At 36.4% G+C, this 24,501-nt stretch overlaps 1 protein-coding gene and 1 long non-coding RNA gene across 2 annotated transcripts in view; one reads left to right on the forward strand and one right to left on the reverse strand.

Moving 5' to 3' along the window:
• The window catches only part of LOC114268332 (bidirectional sugar transporter SWEET17-like), an 80,560-nt gene extending 56,390 nt beyond the window's left edge, over positions 1–24,170 (forward strand). Inside the window, exon 7 of the mRNA XM_082914895.1 lies at positions 23,970–24,170. Coding sequence (XP_082771021.1) covers positions 23,970–24,155 — 186 coding nt within the window. The 3' untranslated portion in view covers positions 24,156–24,170. The remainder of the gene's footprint in view (positions 1–23,969) is intronic.
• On the reverse strand, positions 15,721–17,529 carry LOC114319668 (uncharacterized). Its single transcript, XR_003649517.2, has 2 exons — positions 17,340–17,529; positions 15,721–15,955 (listed from the first exon to the last, which is right to left on the reverse strand). It is a non-coding gene; the product is annotated as an uncharacterized LOC114319668 (long non-coding RNA).
• Positions 24,171–24,501: the final 331 nt, after the last annotated feature.

Genomic DNA, 24,501 nt, shown 5'->3' on the forward strand with positions numbered 1-24,501 from the left:
ACCATGATGAAATCGTGAGAAGAGGTCCTGAGAAAACCGCTTAGGGTCACGTCTCACGCATCTTAAGATAAATTTCAAACATGCTGAAATTGTGTGAGGCAGGGAACACTCAAACCACGCTGAAATCGTAAGAAGAGGTCCTGAGAAAATCGCTCAGGGTCGCGTCTTACGCGTCCTAAGATACTCTAATCATGCTGAAATCGTGAGAAGAAGAAAATTGCCCAGGGTCATGCTTCTACATGCCCCAAGATACTGTAATCATGGTGAAATAGTAAGAAGATGAAGACTGCCCAGTGTCGTGCTTCCGTACACCCTGAGATACTAAAAAGCGCTTGGGGATGCGTCCTACGCATCCTAAGAAAAGCCCCGAGGGACAATGATGCTAAATGCTGTTCAGCGTAAAAGGATAAATGATACAAGATAACACAAGATACAAATAAATGTAATAAGTGCGATAGATAATATGATATGTGTGAGAAGCAATGTGATAGATGATGTTTAGGAAATGCAGTAAACAAACAAAGCGACACTTTAGAAAGCACCTCATAGGGTGACTGGTGATGAACCGGTCTAGTCTGACGGGAATCTCCTTCTTGTGTTCTTCGAACTCTTACCTTTAACTCACAGTTCAAAGGTCCTCAAATACTGGCAAAGGGTAACTGTGATAACCCTATTCTGTATTATGCTAATTAATCTTAATTATGATTGTGATTATGTATTTAATACGATTTTGGGTGCCATTTATATGATTATATGTGGTTTTGGCTTTATATCTGTTCACCGTAGGAAAATCTGTTCAACTTACTGTTATAAACTGAAAATTGAAGGCCTTATCAGCGACAGAAATCGAAATTGACTATGCCATTGTGATTGGCGTAATTTTTAGAGCCTATGGTGAAATTTAATTGAAAACTGATTCGGAACAAAATAATTAGATTCAGAACGTTTAATTAAGTGCCATTACTTAAACTTAATCAATATGATTAAGCAAGCCTATAAATAGGTCAATATACACCCAAGTTCATCTTTGTTGAACTCAAAATCTGAAGTGTACTCTAGAGAGAGAGAGAGAGAGACGGCTCTAGAGAGAGAGAGAAGGGCTCAAAAATAGGAATTTTGGCTCAAGGCTTGAGGATTAGAAGCTAAACTCAAAGATCTAGCTAGAATTTGGGTGATTGGAGCTCCTAGGTGAGTAATTGAACATTGACTCATAAGTTTGAGGTTGTAATTTTGTGAATTCAAAGTTAGATGGCAATTGAGCACATAATGTGAGATGAATTTGAAACTTGTAAGTACATGCATGTGCATAATTGCCATGATTTCATATATATTCAAGCACGAATCATGTTGAACAAGAAGAATTAAGTACCAAATTTCACATGCATGCATAATTTTCATGAGTTTCATGATTATGAGTATCATTTATACCATTTGAAAGAAGATTTGAGTAAAAAGTTAACATGCATGCATGATTAGTGAAAATATGAAGCTTGTATGAAGTTGAATGCATGGGTTTTGAAACTTATGAAAAGAATTCAAGATAATTTATGAAGTGGACCATGATTTTGGCCAATTGGTTCCAAATTACTCATGTTCTTGTGTTATGTGATGTCCTTCCATGCTTTTCTGTCAAAACATGAGTTTTGAACCTTTGAACATCAAGTTTGAGCTTCAAGAACAGTTCTGGAAATTTCAGAATTTGGCATGTCCGCTCGAGCGTAGAAAGCGCCGCTTGAGCGTGAAATGTTAGTTCCTAAACGTTTTGCAGACATGATGTCCGCTCGAGCGGGTAAGAGTTGCACTTGAGCGCCAAGCCACGTGTTTTGACACTCAGCTCGAGCATCTGAGGTCATGCTCGAGCGTAAAAATGAAGTAACCAGTACTTTTGCTGACTAAAGGGGTCCACTCGAGCTGCAGAATCTGCGCTCAAGCGGGAAGTCCTGTTTCAGAAATTTTATAAGAGTATTGTATGACTTGTTTTCCGTTCTCTTTCACTTCTAAGCACTCTTAGGCATGCATTAAGCATTATAAATGGATGTAGAAGATAAGAAAGAGGCCTAAGAAGAATATGTAAATTAAAAACGGATTGAATCGTTTGTGACCCATATGTGTTATGTAATGTGTAGGGTCGAGCTCGAGGGCAAATCCACCAGCCAAACACTGTGAGTAATATCTTAATAAAGATATTTTGAAGTATGCTATTTGTCCAATTATTTACTCCTATTTGAGTTTCGTAAGCTTGTTAATATGAAAGGTGGACAATATTTGTTATGCCATACAATTGGGCCAAAGGCCGTTGGATATGAATGATTGGGCCAAAGGCCATTTGACATGAATGATTGGGCCAAAGGGCGTCGGACATGAATGATTAGGCCAAAGGGCGTTAGATATGAATGATTGGGCCAAAGGCCGTTTGACATGAATGATTGGGCCAAAGGCCGTTAGATATGAATAAATGGGCCAAATGCCTTTTGATACGAATGAATTGGGCCTGAGGCCATTTGATACGTCTGGATTTATAGTCGTTGATGCACTAGATAGAAACATGAACTGGGCCTAAGGTCGTCCGATGCATCTATTTCAAATTTTGTTCGTGTATCTTCTTTATTTGATATTATTCACTGGGCTTTCGCTCACTCTCATTCATGTGTGTGTAGGTGAGCCAAGAGATGTCCAAACCCAGTCCCAGTGAAGTATGTGTGAAACAGTCGAAGTTTTGAGGAGTCAGCCCATACGTCTTACGCACGAGACGTGTTTTCGCCCTTTTGTTCTTTTGTTATATCTTTGCTATGTTGGCGAAAACTTTGGATCACCTTTGTATATAAGCTTTTAGTTTGGCTGACTATAACTTGAATGATCCTGCTGTGTAAAGCTTATATGTTAACTTCCTTTGATGTGAGTTATTAATGAATACATGTGAAATGTTATGATATGCCATGTAAGCACAGCGCTATGGACAAAAGTTTTAAGTTTGCTTCCGTTTTGGCCCCTTAACTCTGTTGAAATATATCCAATCTAGTTTGAGGCCGTAGGTAATCTCTTGATCACTGGCCAGTTATGACCTTAATCCATGGGGGCGGGTTTGGGTCATGACAGAGTGGTATCAGAGCACGAGTTAATAACTCACACACTTGTCCAAATAAGCAATTAGCATCTAGAAAAGATCTAGGATGCATTCATGTGATAAGTATGAATCTGAAAGCATCAAGAATGTGCTTAAATGCTTTAAGATGAATGATTATGTGCTACATGTTTGTGGTTTACTTGCATTGCGAATTATGTGAATATGTATGCTCCTTGGTACATGCGTACTTGTGAAACTTTTATATAAAGAATAATGCAAGTCTAATCAGATGGTGAGAACAAGAGGTGATGAGATAGAGGAGTCTTCCACTGCCAGAATGGATATGATGGAAAGATTGATACAGGAAATGGCAGGAACATTGAGGCAACAACAATAGTGGCAACAACAGTGGTAGCAACCACATCCTCCACCTCCACCTCCGGCACCACCTGTGCCAGACTTACAGAATGATGACCAAATAATAGCTCTCACCAAAGAGTTTAAGAAAATGAAACCGCCACAATTTCATGGGGGATTAGATCCGTTGAAGGCCAAAGCATGGGTTCTCGGCATCGAAAAACTATTTGAAGTGTTTTCTTGTTCAGAGACACAGAAAGTACTTCTAGCCACCTTTATGCTAGAAGATGAAGTAAGAAGATGGTGGATGTTAATGCGTGAGAATCATAAAGACATTGGCTGGATGCGATTATTGGAAATTTTCTATGACAAGTACTTCCCACAATGTGTCTGTGGCAGGAATGTATCAGAGTTTATGAAACTTAAACAGGACAGTATGATAGTGGCTGAGTATGAGGCCAAATTCACTGAGTTGGCCAGGTTTGCACCATATGTAATCAATACCGACTACAAGAAAGCGAGACATTTTGAAGGTGGGCTTTGAAATGACATTTTAGAAAGGGTGAATGTCCTCAAGCTGGAAACCTATATTGGGGTACTAGACTGGGCCATAATATCATAAGCTAACATAGCTAGACAGGCCAAAACAGCAACTGATTGGAAAGGTAGTAAAAGACAGAGCTTTTTTTCAAAGAAATTTTTTTCGAAGAAGCAGAATATAGGCTCCTCAAGTACTTCGAATTCTTCCTGAGATACATCTCCAATGTGCAATATTTGTAATAAAAGGCATCGTGGAGTTTGTTACTGTGTGTTAGGAGCTTGCTTTAAATGTGGTAAAACAGGGCATATGGCCAGAGATTGTAATCAGAACAGTGGAAAGATAGTTTCTAGCTCCACTGTATCGATCCCAAAACCGGGAACTACTGCGAGGACTACTACCACCGGAGATACCGTGAGGCAAGGGAGAGTTTTTGCGCTTGTTTCGGGTGATACACGGAATGCTGAAGCCGTTGTCTCAAGTACTATCTCTGTATATAATCAGGATGCTTTTGTATTAATTGACTCCGGATCAACACACTCTTTTGTAACTTGTGCATTTGCATCTAGACTGCGTAGACCCCTAGAATCATTGCCATATTTTCTATGTGTATCTGCTCCGTTCGGGGAATCTATGTTGTGTGCATTTGTATATCGATTTTGTGACATGCGTATTGGGAATGCTCTTCTGTATGTGAATTTGTTGCCCTTGAACTTTAGATATTTTGATATAATCCTAGGTGTGGACTGGTTAACTAAATATTGTGCCACCATTGATTGTATAACAAAAGGGGTTTTGTTTAAACCATCGGAACATAAAGAAATTGTGTTTGTGGGTAACGAGGTAGTGCCTCCACCTTATTTGGTATTTGCAATGAAAGCATGTAAATTAATCAGGAAAGGGTACCAGGGTTATTTGTGTTATGTGCTATCTGAACAAGGTGTGAATGTTGAATTGAGTAGTATCCCTATTGTTAGAGAATTTCCAGATGCGTTTCCAAATGAATTACTGGGGGAATTATTGGACAGGGAGATAGAGTTTACTATCGAAATTGTGCCAGGCACTCAGCCTATTTCTAAAACTCCCTACAGAATGGCTACTGCTTAAATGAAAGAATTGAAAGAACAGTTGCAAGACTTAGTTGATAAAGGGTTTATATGACCCAATACTTCACCATGGGGTGCACCGGTGTTATTTGTGAAAAAGAAAGACGGAACCTTACGATTGTGTATTGACTACCGAGAATTGAACAAGGTGACAATAAAGAATAAATATCCCTTACCTCATATTGATGACTTGTTTGACCAGTTGCAGGGATCACTAGTGTTTTCCAAAATCGATTTGAGATCCGGGTATTACCAGTTGAAAGTAAAAGCAGAAGATGTTGAGAAAACTGCATTTTGAACAAAATATGGCCATTATGAATTTCTTGTTATGCAATTTGGGGTGACCAACGCTCCTGTAGCGTTTATGGACCTAATGAACTGAATTTTTAAGACCTACCTTGATGAATTTGTTGTAGTTTTTATCGATGATATTTTGATATATTCAAAGAATAGACTTGAACATGAACAACATCTGAGGACTGTTTTGCAAATACTTAGGGAAAATAGATTATTTGCCAAACTAAAGAAATGTGAATTTTGGTTGGATAGAGTTATATTCTTAGGGCATGTTATCAACAAGGAGGGAATTTCAGTGAACCCGCAGAAAGTAGAGGCAATTGTATTTCTTCCGCCAGCGGCTAGTTGACTTTTCCTCAGAGGGATGGTGATGCAACTGGACGTGCAGCAGATCTGCAGCTAACATAGCTTGGCATTGCCCCTGGCTTAACTTGACCGAGATGAGCTACAACATGTCCCACCAGCCAGGTATACAATTGATTGGTCTAACACATTGCGTTTTCTACTTCTCCGTTCCGGTTTAGAAACCAATTTGGGTGTGATCAAACCCGTCCAAATGAGGGGGTCAAATATCCAACTCCATTTCCAATCTGTGCTTCACACTTGGCTCGATACCTCACTGCTTGGAGGATGAGAAAGCCTTTGGCCCCTGTTGCTAGCTTCAGTTGTGCCCTTTCTAGCAAGTCTGTTGATAATGGGGAAAAGACAAAAAACCTGACTCAATTGTGCCCCTAGTTCATCACTTTGACCTTTTTTTTGTGTTTGGCTTTTACTAAAACAATTTTGACTAACATGAGAGTTAGATTAACATGCTTGTTTTGACTTTCTTCTTTGAAATCATGTAAGTTAGGCTGTGACCACTAAAAGTTTTCCTTTTTTGGGTCCAAGAAATGGTCCGGTTTTGGAAAAATGGAATAATTTCTGAGAGAATTAGTCAACGTCACTAAAAATCCCCAAAACTATTTTTGCAAATGGCCACTACCCGACCAACGTGGAATTAAATCTTGAGATGCATAACCTCAGATCTGAACTTGAATTGTCTTGCAGTTGAATCCTTTAATGGAATAGGACACCCGATTTTGAATGAAGATAAGCCAATTGGACATGGATAGGATAGCCGAGTTGAACAAGGCTAAGCAAATCAACATGGATAAGGCAAACATACTGAAAATGGTTGGGGCCGAACTTCAGGATAAAGTTGCCTATGTATCCCAAAGATGGGAATTAGGCCTTACGTAGTTCCGGGGTAAGGTGCACTCAGGTATTAACACTCTCCTTTTGCCTTTAACTTTTGTCAAAGCCGCCCTTCCGGGTTTTCAACATTGCAAGCTCTATTTTTCTCTCTCTTTCTTCTCTTTCTTTCTTTTTTCTTTTTTTCTTTACTGTTTCTTTCTTTTCTTTTTCTTTTCTTTTTTCTTTGTTCTCATTTTTTTCATTTTTTTTCCTTTTCTTTTTCTTGCTCTAACTTTTGCCTAGGTCACCTTTCTGGGTTTTCAGCCTAGCAAGCCTCTCTAGGGTAAAAAGTTTACTTGACCACGTTGATTGGCCATCCGATCTCTAAGCCATCTAAATCCACAAGAATGGCTGTTGTTCCTTACTAAATAGTCTTGATAATGTAAGAGTCCGTCCAATTAGGCCTAAATTTTCCCCTTGTATCGTGGATAGGAACTTGATTGTCCTTTCGTAAAAATTTTCTTCTTTCAAATTCTGGGATTGGGCTTTCTTGCCGATCTCCATTGGTTTGAGAAGTGACCTATTTTTGGAATCTTCAAGCGTATCTAACCTTTTTTTTCCCCTAGTTCAAGGTTGCTTCTCATCCAGCTATGCAAGCTTCCTTTGATCACATCTGACCTTCTTGACCCTAGTTCAAAGGCTGTTTCCAGTCTGACCATGCAAGCCTCATATTTTGGTTGATTGTTGATCGTCTTGAAAGTTCAAGGTTTGAAAGCAAATGGGTCGAGTCTCTAGGCCGAGAGTGATCCTACGCTATACAATCTTAAGATTAATTCCAGGCATGTCTTCATGGGACCACGCAAAAATGTTTTTGAAATCTTTCGTGCTCCTCTGAAGACAATGTAGAACCAATCTGGCCCAAGCCAGGATCCTCCTCAGTACTCACATTAACAAACATGATTTCATTCATTAAGGGCGCATGCCTCTCTTCCTCTCAGTTGATCAAATTTTTGCAAATCCTGAGGAATTCCTCCCCCTTTGTTTTCACCACAGTTTTGGAAATAGTTTTCAAAACTTTTGGTCAATGCAATGATTTAAAGGCACAGAGAAGTAGGTGAAAATAACTGCAATTCATTCAGATTTGTTGGCTCAACTTGCTCAATGATAGAAACAGACACAAAAGAAAGAGTGAAAAGACAAACAAAAACAAACAAGGAAGTGATGCCCGAGTTAACATGCCTGAAATCACCTAACCCTAACACAACAAGACTGACTCAACACCCAAGTTTGAAAGTAAAATAAGCATCATTTTCAAAGTGCTAAAATAGCGTGTGACATCCACTATATCTGGAGTAAAATGAGCATCAGCAGGTGGTTCATCCCCAATCACATAGTCACATTATCCTCCAAGTTCATCGATCCAGCGCTGATAGACTTTGTAGGACCCGGTGGAGTCATGACCTTGTTATCAATCAGATCTTAAACTTCATGGTGAAGAGGAAAACAACAGTCAGTGTCATAGCCAGTTTGTTGATGGAAGGCAAAGTACTTGATAGCATTATACTTGGCTGGAAGGGGATTAGAGAGAGGTTGAGGGTCAAGGGGTTTGAGATGGCCTTGTCCTATGAGGATTTTGAGAGCTTTGGATAAGGTCATGTAAAGGGGATTGAAGGTGCAGTTACCAGTCCTGGAAGGATTGACAGAGGGCTTAGAAGGTGTTGCCTAGGTTTGGAGATCTCAGACAGGTGTAGAATTGGAGCTGAAACGGGAGTTCCTAGTACAACAACCCTTTTTCATGGTTTATTCCTAGATTCAAAATGTCCCTAACCTGAACGACAAAAGTGTCATCCACAGTCTTTGCAACAACTAGAAGCACTTGTTGTTTGTTCAGCCCTTTGACCTTCAAAGCCTCAATAGCCCATTGAAGATATTCATATGGATCAATACTTTCCCCGGCCTTGTTCTTGCGACTTGCTTCAGCTTTTCCAAGGGAAAGGGTGACTATATCGAAGCGAGGCCCATTTGTTGTTGACATGTGATCACCTACACTCGAGATAGCTTTAGGTTGCCCCTTTTTAATTGTAGCTCGCCCCAAGATTGGGGAGCCTTTTGGTCTGAAATTTCTGGCATGTGATGTGGTCGATGATGGAGCCAAAATCTCAAAGTCTAAATCTGCAACAGTTCTCTGCAAATCTTCAATCATGCTTATTAGCTCAAAAGTAGTGGGTTCAGCCATTGGTGCTTACGGTGTATTTGATGGGGTTTGAGATGATTGGGGTTCAAGTGCATCCATCATACACAAGTGCGTGCTTTCTGGAATGAACACCTCAGGTTTGGGTAAACGGGCCGGGGTGATATACATGCCAGGGTTGTAGGTGGATGGTAATGTATGGATTAGGTTGAGGTGTGAAGGTAATGGGTTAGTATTAGCCTGAGGTCTTTTTGGTGGAGCTATGATCTCTTTATCAATAAGATCCTGAATCTTATGACGACGACAGATGCAATGGTTTGTATCATGACCATGTTATTGATGATATGCACAGTATTTAGCGAGGTCATGTCTTGGTGGAAGAGGATTTGGAAGGGGTTGGGGTTCTAGGAGCTCTAGGTACCCTTTTTCTAGCATTATTTTCAAGGCTTGAGAGAGACTCGTGTAGAGGATGGAAGTTTCGGGCTTGGGGCCGAGTTGAAGTGGTTGGTTTTTGGCTATTAGTAAGAAAATGGTTTTTGATGGGAGTGGTAACAGTGTTCACTTTTGAGCATTTCACAACTGTGCTACCACTAGTAGTAACATTGAAACTGCGAACAACATTCTTCCTCAAAGACTCATTACCTTCTATAATGATCCCTTGCCTGATGACATCCTCGATTTGAACGCCAATTTCATGGAGGTCCTTAAAGTTGAATAGTGGGAGGACTACCATTTTTTGTAATAATTGTTCATGTAGATTTCTAACAATTATATGAACTTACTCTTTCTCTGGAGGCTTGTTTGCAATCATAACTACGTTTACCCTCCATCGAGTAACAAATTCAAAAAAGCCCTCCTTTGGTTCCTGACACGTTGCCTCAAGATCACGAGTTGTGACCTCGATCTACATATTGTAGGAATATTGGGCAACAAAGGATTTAGCCAACTCTTGCTATCCCTATTTCACAAAGTCCTCCAATTTAGCATACCAGATGGCAACTATTCCAGACATGATTCCGCCAAATAGTGACAACTTCTACACTCGGGTCAAACCCATTGGTCGCAGGATATCAAGAAACAAGCGAAGATGCACCATTGGATCTCCAGAGCCATCGGAGTGGTCAATATGTGGCATCTTGAACCGCTCTAGCAAAGTAACGGCAGATTCAGTATATCCATCTTCAATACCCTTAATGAAGCTAAACCCCTGTGCTTTCTTAAATAGTTTTTTAAGTTTGTTGACTTTGAGTAGAGTTGGGTCAAACTCAAACTCGAAAGGTGCCTTGGCTGGAGCTCTAGACATCAGAACCGAGATTGGATCGGTCTGGACTAGAGGAATAGGAACACTCGATGGATCCTGAGCTGTATTGGCAGCGGTGCCTAGCATAGAAGTAGCCACGTTAGGTACATGAAAAGCAGAAGCCGTAACCGGCTACTGTTGTTGTTGTTGCAACCTATTAGTGACCTCAGTTTGTCGGGTCATATCCTATTAGAGCGAATCTACTGTTTGCTGAAAACAGATAAGTAAATCCTCTAGATTTGTCGAAGGCTGAGCCATGATAGAAGTAGATGCTCGGGATGAGCTGACCGAAGATGATCTAATTGGTAAATGTCGGAACAGTGGAACCGGTAAGCCTTGTCTGGCCATTTTTTGCCTTACCACTAGCAACAGTGAAGCAAACACTGACTGCCTCTGAACTAGGTCCCCGACCTTACAAAGTCTATCAACACGAGTTCAAAGTACCCGAGAAATATTGGGGCCTTCTGAAGCTATGGTTCTAGGACTACCTAGAAAAAGAGAAAACATGCAGCACCTCAGCCTAATTTCATCAGATATGATCACAACTGAATGAATGTACTCCCCGTTGAATTCTACCCCACAAACTAATACCAATTGTACCACTTATATGAAGCACCCCTGTACAGTTTCACTATTAAGCACATACCAAGTAAAGAGAGCCAAAGCACCTGTATGAGGGGAGTAAGGTTACCATGTCCTAGTTTTGGCATGAACCAGGGTTTCACTATTTCAAGTAAGTAGTTTCACAAAATCCTGTATATGGGTGAGCATCTTGTCCTAGTTTGGAATAGTCATTATGGCTTACTACATGCAGCTAGGCCAAATGGTCAAAGAGGATACTTCAGTAAGACTACCTAATATATCTCTCACACCTAACACCAAGAAGTGAAAGGAGGATCAAACGGTACAGCAGTAGTCCAGATCCAAGGATTGTGTTTCCAACATGGCAGCGCCCATGATCGGTCAGCCTTTTGGCAGGCTTTTGGGCAACCCTCCAGCAAACTGTCTAGGAATAGCAGATGACAAACATAGTGACTTAAGCATACCAATGAAAATGCAATGCAAAGAACATATATATATATATATATATATAGATAAAATTTCACATTATGAAGTTCGAGTCAAGTTGTCAAGATTCCTCAACAGAGTCGCTAGAAACTGTAGCTTGCTTTTCGTGCTTCTTTCGGATACGATAGCCTTACAGTTCGGACTCTCGTGGTTCTAAATCTGATTTCACTAGTGCAATGTGAAATAGATAAACACAAATGAGTCCAAATCCGGCAAATCTTTTGAAAAAACAATTTTGAATAAAAAATACCAAAAAATGGACTACGTTGCCACATTACAAAGCCACCACCTAAATATTTTTGAAAAATTTAGGAAACCCGAGAGTCGTGCCAAAGGCCACTTATTCGTCATCACCAAAGTATCTCATCTCGGGAACTTAGGTACGAGAGAGGAAGGTCATGAATTGAGCACCCCACTTGCCTGATCAAAGATCAGCCTCTATTAATCATGATGTGATTCTTATTTACATTATATGTTCTTATTCTGATTATTAGGCTATTTTTACTATGTGACGCACACAAGTATAGACAAATTTGCAAAAATTGGAACTCTTTGATTTCACGTTTGTTTTGAAAATGTTTTAAATATGTATCACTTGAAAAAGTGATCTCACATGTACATTACTCAAATTATTCAAATTCAAGCAATTAGCCTTCATCTACAGTCATTCAAGAGTTATATCAATTAAGCACTTAGCCTCATGGTAATCATGCTTTAATATGGCAACAATCACACGCATGTGATATGCTAAAGCCATAAATGCTCACCTAGCACTCCAAGGCAAGCCAAAAGGAATAAACTAGTTAGAAAAATGCATAATCCTAATATACGAATGATTAATGCAACACATGCAGAAAAGCAACTAATAAGTTCAGTTGTTTAATATATTATGTAAATCAACACTTTGATAGCATACAATGGCGCGCGTATTCAAGCAAGTAATAAATGACAATGCTGTTAGAATGATGAACCGAACCTTATGCATGCGAGATGAGTGGATACTTTGTACATGGAAAATGCTAAGTAAACATGATGCTCTATACTATCCATTATAAACAAGTAAATAAAAAGGAGAAAGAAATGGGGGTTGGAAAACAGACACATTATTACATATTTGCCCTCATGCAGAAGGGTCCAAATAAATGTCCTAGCTAATTACCAAATTAACTAGCTATTACAAACCAAATGAAATAAATTAACTATACCAGCTAATTATCATAGATTAAAATTAACTTATTAATTACAACACAAGATTAATTAACTAAGCTATTACAAAATTCTAGGAAAGTAACTCACTAATTAATTTAACACTAATTAAACCCAAGCGGCGGTTAAACAACAATGTTTGCCAATGTGATTATCCTTCGAGAAACGCCTCTGTTTTGCTGCCAGAACTTTTCTATCTACAGAAAATGCCTCTATTTTTGCCACTACTTCTGCTCTATTTTGCAGGAAAATGAACACTGCCTGGCTAAAAAAGGTGGCCGGTCATACAGAAGAGGTAGCCGGTCGGCCACTATTGTTTGTATTGCCCTGCTGCAGCAGAAAAGGAACAAAGCAGAAACAAAGTATTTCCAGGAGATGTATGTCGATCCTACCTCTCCTTCTCATTAAACAGATCAAAGGAGGGGTATACTTGATGCGCAAGCCATCAATCGACGCAAACTCATTGCGCGATGACTTATGAATCAAGGGATACAATCTCAATAAATGACAATGAAAGACTCACAAATCTCCTCCCTATCATGGAATTGATCAAGGGAAGTGGTTGACCATAAATCTTGAGCCATTTTCATCACTAACAAGTATGAAATGACTCAAGACTCAATGGGTTCAATTAACGTCCGATTGAACCCAAGTTAAATTTATTATCTTGTTCCATTTAGCCCCAATTATTGCTCCATTTAAATATCTTTCAATTCCTTAGTCATTTTAGTCAAAAAATGATAGTTAAATCCACTAAATGGAGAAGAGTGTCAAACAAGAAGTTGTTTGGCGCATGAGAGAGAGGTAGTGCCCTAGTAATGAACTTCTGAAGAGATTAAACCATTTAGCATTGTATGGTCCCTTTCTCAAGCTTAAACAACACTCGGTTGAAACAATTCTCAAAGAAATGAAAAGCCAAGAAAGGAGGGAAGGTGTAGAGATGATTATATATGAACACAAGTATGAAAAGTATGAAATAAATGCTATCAACTCAAATAGGTTGATGGCTAAGGCCTAAACCACCAAATCTATGAGGACAATTACACTACAAGCATACTATACAAAGCATAAATGAAACTAACAACCTAAAACAGTCCTAAAATAGTCAAAAATAGCATTGAAATTCACATGGCAAAGCTTGAAAAAGTAGCTACAATAATGTAGAAATTGAGCTAGTAAATAAGCATAAGAAGGGGTGGCTAATCCATCCATTTTTGGGACCTCAAAGCAACATTTTTAGCTCTAAAAATCTTTGAAAATTAATGGTAAAAAGCTGAAAAAAAGTTGATGAATAGATGGGAAACACCAGGATAAAAGCCTAGGAAGCAAGGTTGAAAGAAGCGTGGTCAACCCCTCTCCCTTTATTGGCCTTAAACCACAAATTTCAGCCCATAAACACAGGTGAAAAACAGTACAAAAAGAACAATAAATAATGGTACATAAATAGGGGAAAAAAGCTTGGAGTTGTACCTTTTGAAAAGGAGTGACCTTTTGAATTATAAACCACCAATTTCACACCCTCAAGTGCTAAGATGCAAGCTCAAGAACCTCAGCAAAGAGACCTCAAAAATTTGTTTAAGAAGTCTAGGTAAGGTATGTATAGGTTGCAAGGTAGAGAGAAAAATATTTTCTAAGAATTTTCTTTCTCCAAATTTTTCTAACCTAATTTTATGAGAGGGGGTCAAGTATATATAGAAAAACATGTTAGACTTCGGAAATATCCATACAGAAACAACTAATGCAATGCATGCACTTGTGGAGACAGCTAGCAAAAAGATCTAGTTTTTTTGACACAAGTGGCCGGCTATCCACTAATAGGGACGGCCGTACACTAATTTGTGGCCGGCCGGCCACTAGTGGGTTTGTGGGCCTCTGGGTGGTCAGGCTTGAAAAAAAAGTTGTTGTGGTCCAAAAATGATGTAGGGCTTGTAGGTTTCTGAGGCTCAAATCTGAGGCTTTCTGCTGGAGAAATCAAGCATTTCACAAGCGTGTGCATTCATCATTAGGTGATCAATTGGTGGCACCGAAGTCTTTAAGGTTAGTCAAAAATGAGTGTCTATATCGTTGTGAGTGGCAGAGGAGAGAGAGAGAGAGAGAGAGAGAGAGAGAGATAGACAGAAAGAGAGAGGGTAGAGAGGAGATTGGTGTGTGTATGTGTGTGTGTGAAAGAGAGAGAGAGATTGTTAGATTTGGAATCACGTATATGATATATATATACATATTAGTCATTTTGCTTGAGTTTGTCCTTTTGGACAAACAATTTCAGCACCTACACTGTTTACCAAACAAAATTGAAATTTGGATTTATGGACCTAGTGCCCTTTAAAGTATAGGAGCCAAATTATTTAGTTTGAAATTGTAGGAACTAAAGTAAAATTTAGATCAAATTACAAGGGTAAAAATTATAACTAACCCAACTTATTATTTGCATTACATTACACTACATGATATCTTAAAACACTTAGGGCTTGTTTGATATTTAAATAAATAATTCTCTACTGTTCACATTTATTTTATAATGGATGTGGATATATACAATATTTGTTTACATTATTAGTTGTAGAATTAAAAATTTACCAATTTTTTTAGATAGAATATCAATTGGAATCTAATACAGATAACAAAAACTACAACTAAATAATGGAATGTGAGTCCTGTAGATTAATAATCCTAATCTATGCTATAATCCACACAATCAAACAATCCCTTACAGCTATTTTTCTCTTGGAACAAATATAGGTTGTGCCTCAAATTAAATTTCTTTGGCCAAAATAGTATAACATATCACTTTTGTATCTCTTTTTAGGAGACAACAAGACACTTATCCTGATATGAGTGGCCTAGAGCAATGTTCCAAACCACCAAATAACTTTTATGTTAGGTTTTTATAATTGGCAATCTCGTTTGACAAAACTCCGTTCAGTTGTAATTTTATTCGTTCTATTATTATGGTGAAGCTATGAGTATTTAGATACGAATCCAACCTAAATTGTGCTTATGTAAAGAAGTTTGTGATCTTGATCATTTCATGTTTGTCACTTTAATTACTATGTACAAGGGGTTGAGCTGCTCAGTTAGCTCGCGGGGGTCCATGAGGCAGCGCTTTGTGGCGGGGTCGAAAGGCATCGCCCCCAAAGCAAAAAAAAAAAAAAATGCAGTTGAAGTTATTTGGCCGCTCGAGTGGTGAATGGCATCATCCAGTACTTTTACAGAGCGTCTAACTTCTGAGAGCATCTTATATGTGCTCGAGCATTGGAGTCTTAATGTCACAACCCAAACCTATCCCTATGGGTTTAGCATCATAACCGGCTAGTAATTCGTAGATTACCGAAGGCCTCTAAAATAGAAATCAAATTATTAGGGGTTAGCAGAAGCAAATAACAAATATACAATGTCCATTGAGTTGTGCAGACATATATGGGATAGAAAAATTTTAAACTTTATATACATATATCATACATTACCCCTAATTACAGAATAAGACAAATAAGACAAAAAAAGACTTAGCTCTAATTACAGAATAAACAAAAACTTGAGCTTTAATCACATAGCTATGACCATTTGACATATCTGGAACCTCCACGAGAGGCACATATATTGGTTGACAAGACAGAGTCCAAGTAGAAGCTCTAGGCCTAGTCACGCGCCTGATCACCTACATACATAAATAATACGATGAGTTGGAGTCTAGTGAATAACAACAGCATAAAGGGGTATTGAATGATGTCCTTTCAATAATTTAAAATAGTCAATTTCATCAATAAATCAATATCTCGTAGCATGTCAAATCATATTGAAATCGTAATTGTTATACGTAGTACATTCATTAGTAGAACAGTACAGTACGTCTTAGAAGACCGAATTAGTCATGTATGATGACCATCAATCTAGTAAATAGCAGTTCCAAAAATTGGAATTGACAGAGATCTCAGCAATAATAACAGTAACAGTAATAGATGGTATGAATGCCACAAATACATTTCATAAATTGGACAATCATTCAATCAGTCAGAAAGCATCATTTTAGAAACAGAGCATTTTATAATTTAGAAAATACTTATAATGCAAATATATCTTTACAAGGTTGTTACTCACAGATAGCTCCAGAAGCAGATCAAACAAATTAGACAGACAATAATGCGTGACCGACACAAACACATAACATATATACATTGAAACACAATATCACTTCATTGATCAAACTTGACTTCTCTTGTCTTTTTCTGTTTAAGTAATCCGAAGTTCTACTATGCTTATTCTTTCTTTATTCAAATGAATCGGATTCTCATTTCACATATTCTTTCATTACTAAATCATTCTTTTCCTAATAGATTGATTTCGTACTTCGTTTCTTAATCAATTACTACTAAATCAATAATTTCAAATTTTTTCTTCTTTTGTTTTACAAAACATAGAATTAAAGCTATAAAACTCTTAGGAAAATATTTGCATGTATGAAATTTAATTCAAAATCAAACCAATCTTTTATTCTCAAATTCTAAATTTATACAAATTTAAATTTAATTCATTTTCTTCATATCAAACCCAATTTTAAACCCACAAATTCTAAAACATAAATTAAACTTTCAAAACCCAATTTCATGCCTCGAAACTTATGCAAAATTTCATCAAAACATGAAAATAAAATGAGTCATGATCAATCTTCAACCCAATTAAATCAAAATTTCTTTTGAATTTAAAGATCAAACTCTCAACTTTCATGGACTCATAATTTTCAAAACTTTTCTTCAAAGTAATTTATATAACAATTCTTGTTGCATGTAATTTATAGAGCTCAATTCAAGAATAATTCTCAAAATGGAACCCAAACTTAACAAATTTAAAGAATCATAACTCATATTTTTCAACCTAACTTAATTTAACATCCAAAACCCAATTCCTATCAATTTATATAATTAATCTTCGAATTACTTCATCCTTCCATTATTTTTGTCCAATTACATGAAATTGAACCCAATTGTTTCTTAATTTCAACTTTTAGATAACTCATCAACAAAATCTAAACTTTAATTTCTTACCTAAAATCTTCTAGTTGATGAACCTTTGATAAATTTTTGAACTCCCCTTTAATTCTTCACTTTTCTTTGCTTTTCCTCCCTTGTTTCTTCTTTTTCTTGGGTTCTTCACTTGGGTTCTCAGCACAAATCAATAACTCTCTCTCTCTCTCTCTCTCTCTCTCTCTCGGCTGTTTCAGCACAAAGCAAAAACGACTTCAACTCTTTAACTCTTAACATATAAACACAATATAATTCTCAGCACACCCACAAAATTGCTCAATAAACCCACACCCGCATGCATCTTCGATTCTAGATTCTTTCATAATTCAATTTATGTTTAGGATTAATTTAATTGAGCAACACCTAGTCTTAACAAATCTTGATTAACACATAATTAAATTAATCATAACTAATCATAAATCCCACATAATTTAATTAGTTGAATTGACTTCCATTAGAGCCCAATTAATTATATTTACATTTATCAATATGAATTAGATTTTTAATCAAACTCCCAAAAGGCTCCAAATATCAAATTAAACTTCTTACCATTATCAATTTTGGTTTTTCAAAAATTTTAAAGCCTTCAATTTCAGATCAAGTTCAAAATATCCATCAATAAATTACATATTTAATTGAACACCTCATAAATAAATGTAATTCATGATAATCTTAGTTCTCAATCCGCATCATCACCTTATAATTTAATTAATTCCAATTCAAACCCAATTGATCGAATCATAATGTTACTGAATTTAATCAAATATTTATTTAAACTCTCATATTAGTTTAATGCTCGAAATTCAACCGATTCAACTTATCAAGTTCACTTTCTTAAGTCATGTAGACTTTCAATTGCTAATTCCAACATAAATCTTTAATCAAATCGTATACGAATTAGACCGAATAATTCCCATTGTTAGTTGTTATCTATCATACTTAGGACTCTTGTTATCTATTCCTATTATTCTTAGGACTCTTATATTCTTGTACACCTAGGTTTCCTATACACCTAGGTTTCTTGGCCTATATATACAGGCTTCTCATTTTGTATTGTTCACATTGAATATATACAATACATATTATTTTCTCACTCTCTCTACTATTCTAACACCCATAAATCGCAAATTGAACCAGACTAAGGAACAACTGAAATTCAAATCTCCTTAATTAATTAAATGCTAATTATTATACGTAGTGGGATCGTCACACTTGGCTCGAGTGATGGGCACGTGTTTTAATGAGTTTGCTCGAACGATGAAGTAGTCGCTCGAGTGGTTAGCCTATATGTTTTGCACCGCCTTTACTCACACCGCTCAAGCGGTGAAATGTGTATTCGAGCGGTTTTCACGATTCAGTTTACTATAAAGTGCGCAGTTTGTAGTTTTTAGGATTGAGGCCATCCAGATTTTCAGAGAGGAGCAAGAGACAAAGTGTTTTATATTGGATAGTGCTTTATGAGTGTTTCTTTGACGGTTTAAGAGTGATTAATGGATCCACGAACTTCATATCAACATCATCGACGGTTTGTTTGTTTTCGTTTATTCACAAAAAAGAGAATTATTTTTCGGTGGATTCCGGGAAACTTGGGTATGAAGTTTTGGTGGATTCCGGAGTGCCTCATTGCCGTGGATTCAACATCGGCGTTGTGGATTCAGCGTTGGGCAACACAATTCCAAGGTGTAGACGGTAGTGCAAGAGGCACATAGAGGTCGGTTCAATCTGGGCGTGGATTTGCTAGGTAGTTGAGGGTAAACTTGTGTAATTCATTTTTGTCTTCTTAGTGAATTATTTTATGACTTTTGCCCATGGTTTTTTTTATCACAATTGGAGGCGCTCTAATTGTGATTTTTTCATGTTAAATCGTTGTGCCAATTTGTCTTGATTGTTTGACGGTCAGTATTATTTATTATTTTAAATTGAAACATAATCAGAAAATTAAAATCTCGGAGGTTTTAGATTTTTCATTCTCCATAATTAGAGATAAAATACACATCTTTCAACTTAAAATCTTAGTGACTTGATGGTAATTAAGAAATGAGGTGCTAGCAGAAATTAGCAAGACCCAATTTTATAATTAAATTAAAAATTGGCTACATATCTTAAATATTGGTCCCAGAAATAATATATGATTAGGACCCCTTTTCACATTGACATAAAAAATTGGCTACATATAAAAATTGCTGATCCCAAAAATAAATTGTATTAGGTGAGATCTCAAATTTTAATCAGTGGAGAGGCGCAAGCCTATTATAGTAATATAGTTCTATCAGACCCACCTTAAATTCAAATAATAATTAAAGTGATATCAACTTACTATAATAATTTAACTGTACTAACCAGAAACATATATATCTCCATTTTTAATTGAGAGGAAGGCAGAGCTAAAGCCATACAAAGTAGCCCACGTGAAAGCGAAATTATAACTCATAATTATGATAACAAGCACTAGTTCATGCTAAATATACACCACAATCAATCTTTGGCACTTGAATTAGTGGGCATATTTTGTTGACATTAGTGTTGATCATGCAAGACTCCACTGTGATAAGGTATAGTTAATTTTAGTTGGTCACATGGCTAGTATTTAGAGTGCAAGATAAAATATTTTGTTGGAATCATGCGTGGTGTGAAATATAGATCATAGCCGTTCTCAACTAAGATTCAAGTTAAGTTTTGTCTTAGAACCTTGTGGGGTTAAGAGTCATCTTGAAGTTGGCGCATTTTCGGTAGGTGTACCCTCATACAACTTTTGCATTTCAACACCCTTTCCACCTCTATATGGTTTTTCCAAAATAACTCTCTCCCTCTAGTTGTGTTTGTCTATCTCAGAAATGAATCTACCTATTCAAAGAATGCTAGCAGGAAATGAAATAATTGACCATCAAAATACAACCAAACAAAAAGTAGAATTGGTGGATTAAAAGGACAAAGTGGGTTTTGGGGAGGAAAAAAAGAAAGTAAACAAATGTTAGGGTCAATAATTGGGGATTTGGGTGGGAGAGAGGAAGGGTGAAAAGGAAATGAATGAAAGAGTGTTTGGGGATGGTATATTTTTTTTTTTGATCGGCAAATGTTAGTTGTTAGTTGTTAGATTAGTAACACCTATAAGAGAAAATCTTCCTATCTATGGCAAAGTACCTAAGTGTTTGCACTCCTTTCATTCAACCCCCTTAAGGGGAATTGAACCCATGATCTCATTGAGATTAAGTCTTAAGGAAAGTATAATGGCCAATTAAGCTAAGCCTAGTTGATTAAAAATTTGGACCATTTGTCGATTTGTGCGTGTCATCCTTGCGCTGTATTTGATGTGATATTGGTGTTGCTTTATGGGTGAGAGAGAAGGCCATTTGGATGTGATGGAGATATTGATGGATATTGAATTAAAATTAGATGACAAAAATAGTTTATTAATTTTTTTCAAAGTGATTAAGAGATCGGTGTCTAATTTGGAAATAATCTATTCCCTTTTGACTAAATCATTTTGCTATTGATTTTTATCTTTTTTTAACATGGATTATCAATTAAATTAAACTGAACAATATGAAAAATTAAAGATAAAAATAGATACAATTTAAAACTACAGAAACCAAATTTACATAGATAAAAATTAAATAAATAAATAAAATTTGTCCATTGATTTATTCATGTTATTTGCATGCCAACTTTTATTTGCAACCCTTCTGGAGGCTATTCATGGATCATACAATTTGTCTTTCTAGGTGTTCCACATCAGCTGTGCACACAAATTGTGGACACAACAAATCAAGTAGTTAAATCTCATCACCATTCTTAGATAAAGTTTCATTTTAATGTTTAGCTTAAAATCTATAAAAACTTTGAGTCACTATTATGAGAGAGGCAAATAATTGAGCCAACAAAGTACAAAAATACGGACAAAATAAAATATACAATCACAAAGATAATCGGATGAAAAGATTTTGCATTTAAAATCTCTTAAAATTTGAGTTTTGATACTATATTAGATTACAAATTATTTAAAAAGTATAAATTGATAGAAAATGAACTACACTATTTTTTTTTTTTTTTTATAAATTTTTTGATTCGCAAAGAAAAATTCATTAAAAATAAAAATTTAAGAGTATAAGGAAATAGAATGCACAAAGAGAGTCATAAAAATGTATAAATTCTCTTACTACTTTTTGATTAGCAAAATAAATGAAATTTTATTGATGAAGAAAGCAATACATGCAAAAACTTATATCAACAAAGAAGAAAGTGCAAAGAATATCAATGCTAACCTTAACAATCCGAACTAGGTTGATACTGCAAGGAAGTACAATCATTTACAAGCGCTTGACCCAAGATTGGTGAAAAACCAATCAAAAGGAACCAAAGGAAAGAGAGAAAACCAAAAAACATAACAACAGAACCAACATTAGACCTTACACCAGACCTTAGACAATACAAAACCAATCATACTGACCTTACACCAGACTTTAGACCGTACAACATCAGACCTTACACCAGCAGCAAAACTTACTCCACAGCAGCTCAGCCCTTTACCCCAGCAGATACCTCTCTTACTACTTCAACCTGCATCCACACAACTAATTCCTTAACTTCAAATTTTTTTATAAATTATAAATTAAAACCAAAAACAAAAAATGAAAATAACAAAAGGAGTTAAGAAGATATTAACTACACAAACGACTAGCCCACCACACCAGATTGAGCCACACGGATCCACTACGCCCTTCTTCAACCTTCGCCTCATTCTTTCACTATTGCACTCAAACATATTTGCACCTAGCAGTAATCAAAATGGCCTTATTTATATAAAACATTCAAATGGCCTTCACCTTCACAACTTATGAAGCACTGGCGTTGGTACAGGTACGAATACGGATATGATATAGGTATGTCAATACGTTAAAATTTATAAAAAATCAGTTACATATACGATTAGAGTATGGCAAATATTTATTTATTTATTTAAATTTATACAAATTAAAGTTCAAAACAATAGCTATGAATGAAGAGAAAATATAAAATCAAAAATAAATCAATATTCAACTATACCAACACAATACTAAAGAAAAATCATGAACCTGATGAACTCATATTCATAACTATCAAGACAATAAGTTGTGAATTCTTAGTATATAATTTTCAAATATTCAAATAACAATTTAAAAGCATCAATATTATGAAAGTAACAATGAACATCAATATAATTTTCCATATTTCTATAAAAATCAATTTTTTTTTTATATAATTCTAATATTTACTAAGTATATAACAATAAGTAGAAGAAGGTAAAAGTACTCAATAACAGTGTAAATAGTTAATGGTTCCAAATTACTTAAATTTTTTGAAGATGATTAAAGAAAAATAAGGCTGTAGACTTGCATCAAATTAATTTCAACTTTTGAAAACATAATAAAAAAATAAAAAATAAATTAGCTATTGCGGAGTACCTACCGCATACCCATGGGATATCCAACTTTTCCAGAGACCGTATGTGACGTATCCGGTACACGTATAATTATATCAGTACACATTCGCACCTAATAAATACTCAATATTTATACGACAATATTGTTAAAACACCTGTATAAGTTCCTCCCCACTACCTTTTTCTCTCTCCTCCATCTCCATCTTATTTCACCTCAAAATAGCCACAATTTCCGCTTCTTTCTGTCACATCCCACTAAACTTCTATTCTTTTTCACACATTTGATCCCCAACTATCTCACACTTTCCTCAATCTTCACCTTTACCAGAATCAAGGCATCCACGTTTTTCCCATCTTCCCACCACATCCCACTAACCACATTTTTCTATTTTCTAGACACAATAATTTATATAGCCTTGAAGTATTGAATCGGATTTCTTTAAAATTCTAATAGAGCTAGATCTTATATGATCCCTTGGAACAAGTCTTTGCCTTGAGTTTATTTATCTCTTTCTCTTTCTCACCTTAATATGCATCCAGACTGCATATATAGAATAGAAGAGTATTAGAGATTCGTCTCACATATAATCTAAAGATTCATCCTCGTGTAGGCTTAGTAGTATAGCTTGGGACTTAGGAGTTTGCTCCTCTCTAGGTCTCAAGTTCAAAACCTCTTAGGTGCTATCAATCCTCGTGTTGGGTTAGTCCATACAGAGCTTTGCTTTGGTTTTAAATGGGCCCCCGCTAGTGGACGGTGGGATTGGTCCCCAGGGATTAGTCGAGGTGCGCGCAAGCTGGCTCGGACACCCTGAGTTATCAAAAAAAAAAATCCATCCATACAATGTCAAATAATGTTGGATTGGATTGGATTGCTTGGATACATCGATGGAAAATTAATTTGGTCCCTGTAGTTTATAGGAAAATCAAAATAACAGGGATCAAATTGACACATCCTGTAAACTAAAGGGACCAAATTGAAACATCATATGATTATCCGTCCATCAAACTTAATTACCGTTATTTATTGGACTAATATGACACAATCCATAAAATTAAGGGACAAAATTGAGTAAATTGAAACAATAGGCACCAAAATGAAAAAAATGTAAATTACGGGGACTATAATTTGCCCTTCTTTATAAGTGTTTGTTGTATTCTGAACGAAATGAATTAAAGTTCATAACTTCAATTTAAGTTGACATGGTGTTTGGGATGGTGTGCATCTCATATAGGTACCAAATGCAATTGGATTTCTTCTTGGAGCAACTCAGCTGGTGCTATACGCGATTTACAGTAGATCTAATCCATCCAAAAATGTATCTGATAATGATGATGATTATCTGGAGGATCAGGATGCATGGCTACATGAGCACCGCCTCCCCTCTTCTAGTCCATTGCATGACAAGAATGAAGGATAGAAACATAACTCATATCAGAAATAGCTAATTGCAACAAAAGAAAAAAGGGGGGGGGGGGGGGGGGGGGGGGGGGGGGGGGGGGGTTGGGTGGGTGTGGAAAGAAGAAGAAAAGTGCTCATATTAGAAAGTACAACTATATCATATATGCCTTTTCATTTCTTTTTCATTTCCATTGTGTATATATAGTGATATGAGAAAGGGGGAGCGATTATTAATTAGAAATAGATGAAGAGATTGTGACTATGTTTGGATCAATAATTTGAGTGAAAATTTGAAAAAGAAAAAATTGAAGAGAAAACTTGAAGAAATTAGGAAGGGAAAAGTGAATTTCCTTTATTCCTTTCTA

Source organism: Camellia sinensis, chromosome 2 (assembly GCF_055761805.1).
Source record: "Camellia sinensis isolate YWXY chromosome 2, ASM5576180v1, whole genome shotgun sequence".
Taxonomy (NCBI): Eukaryota; Viridiplantae; Streptophyta; class Magnoliopsida; order Ericales; family Theaceae; genus Camellia; species Camellia sinensis.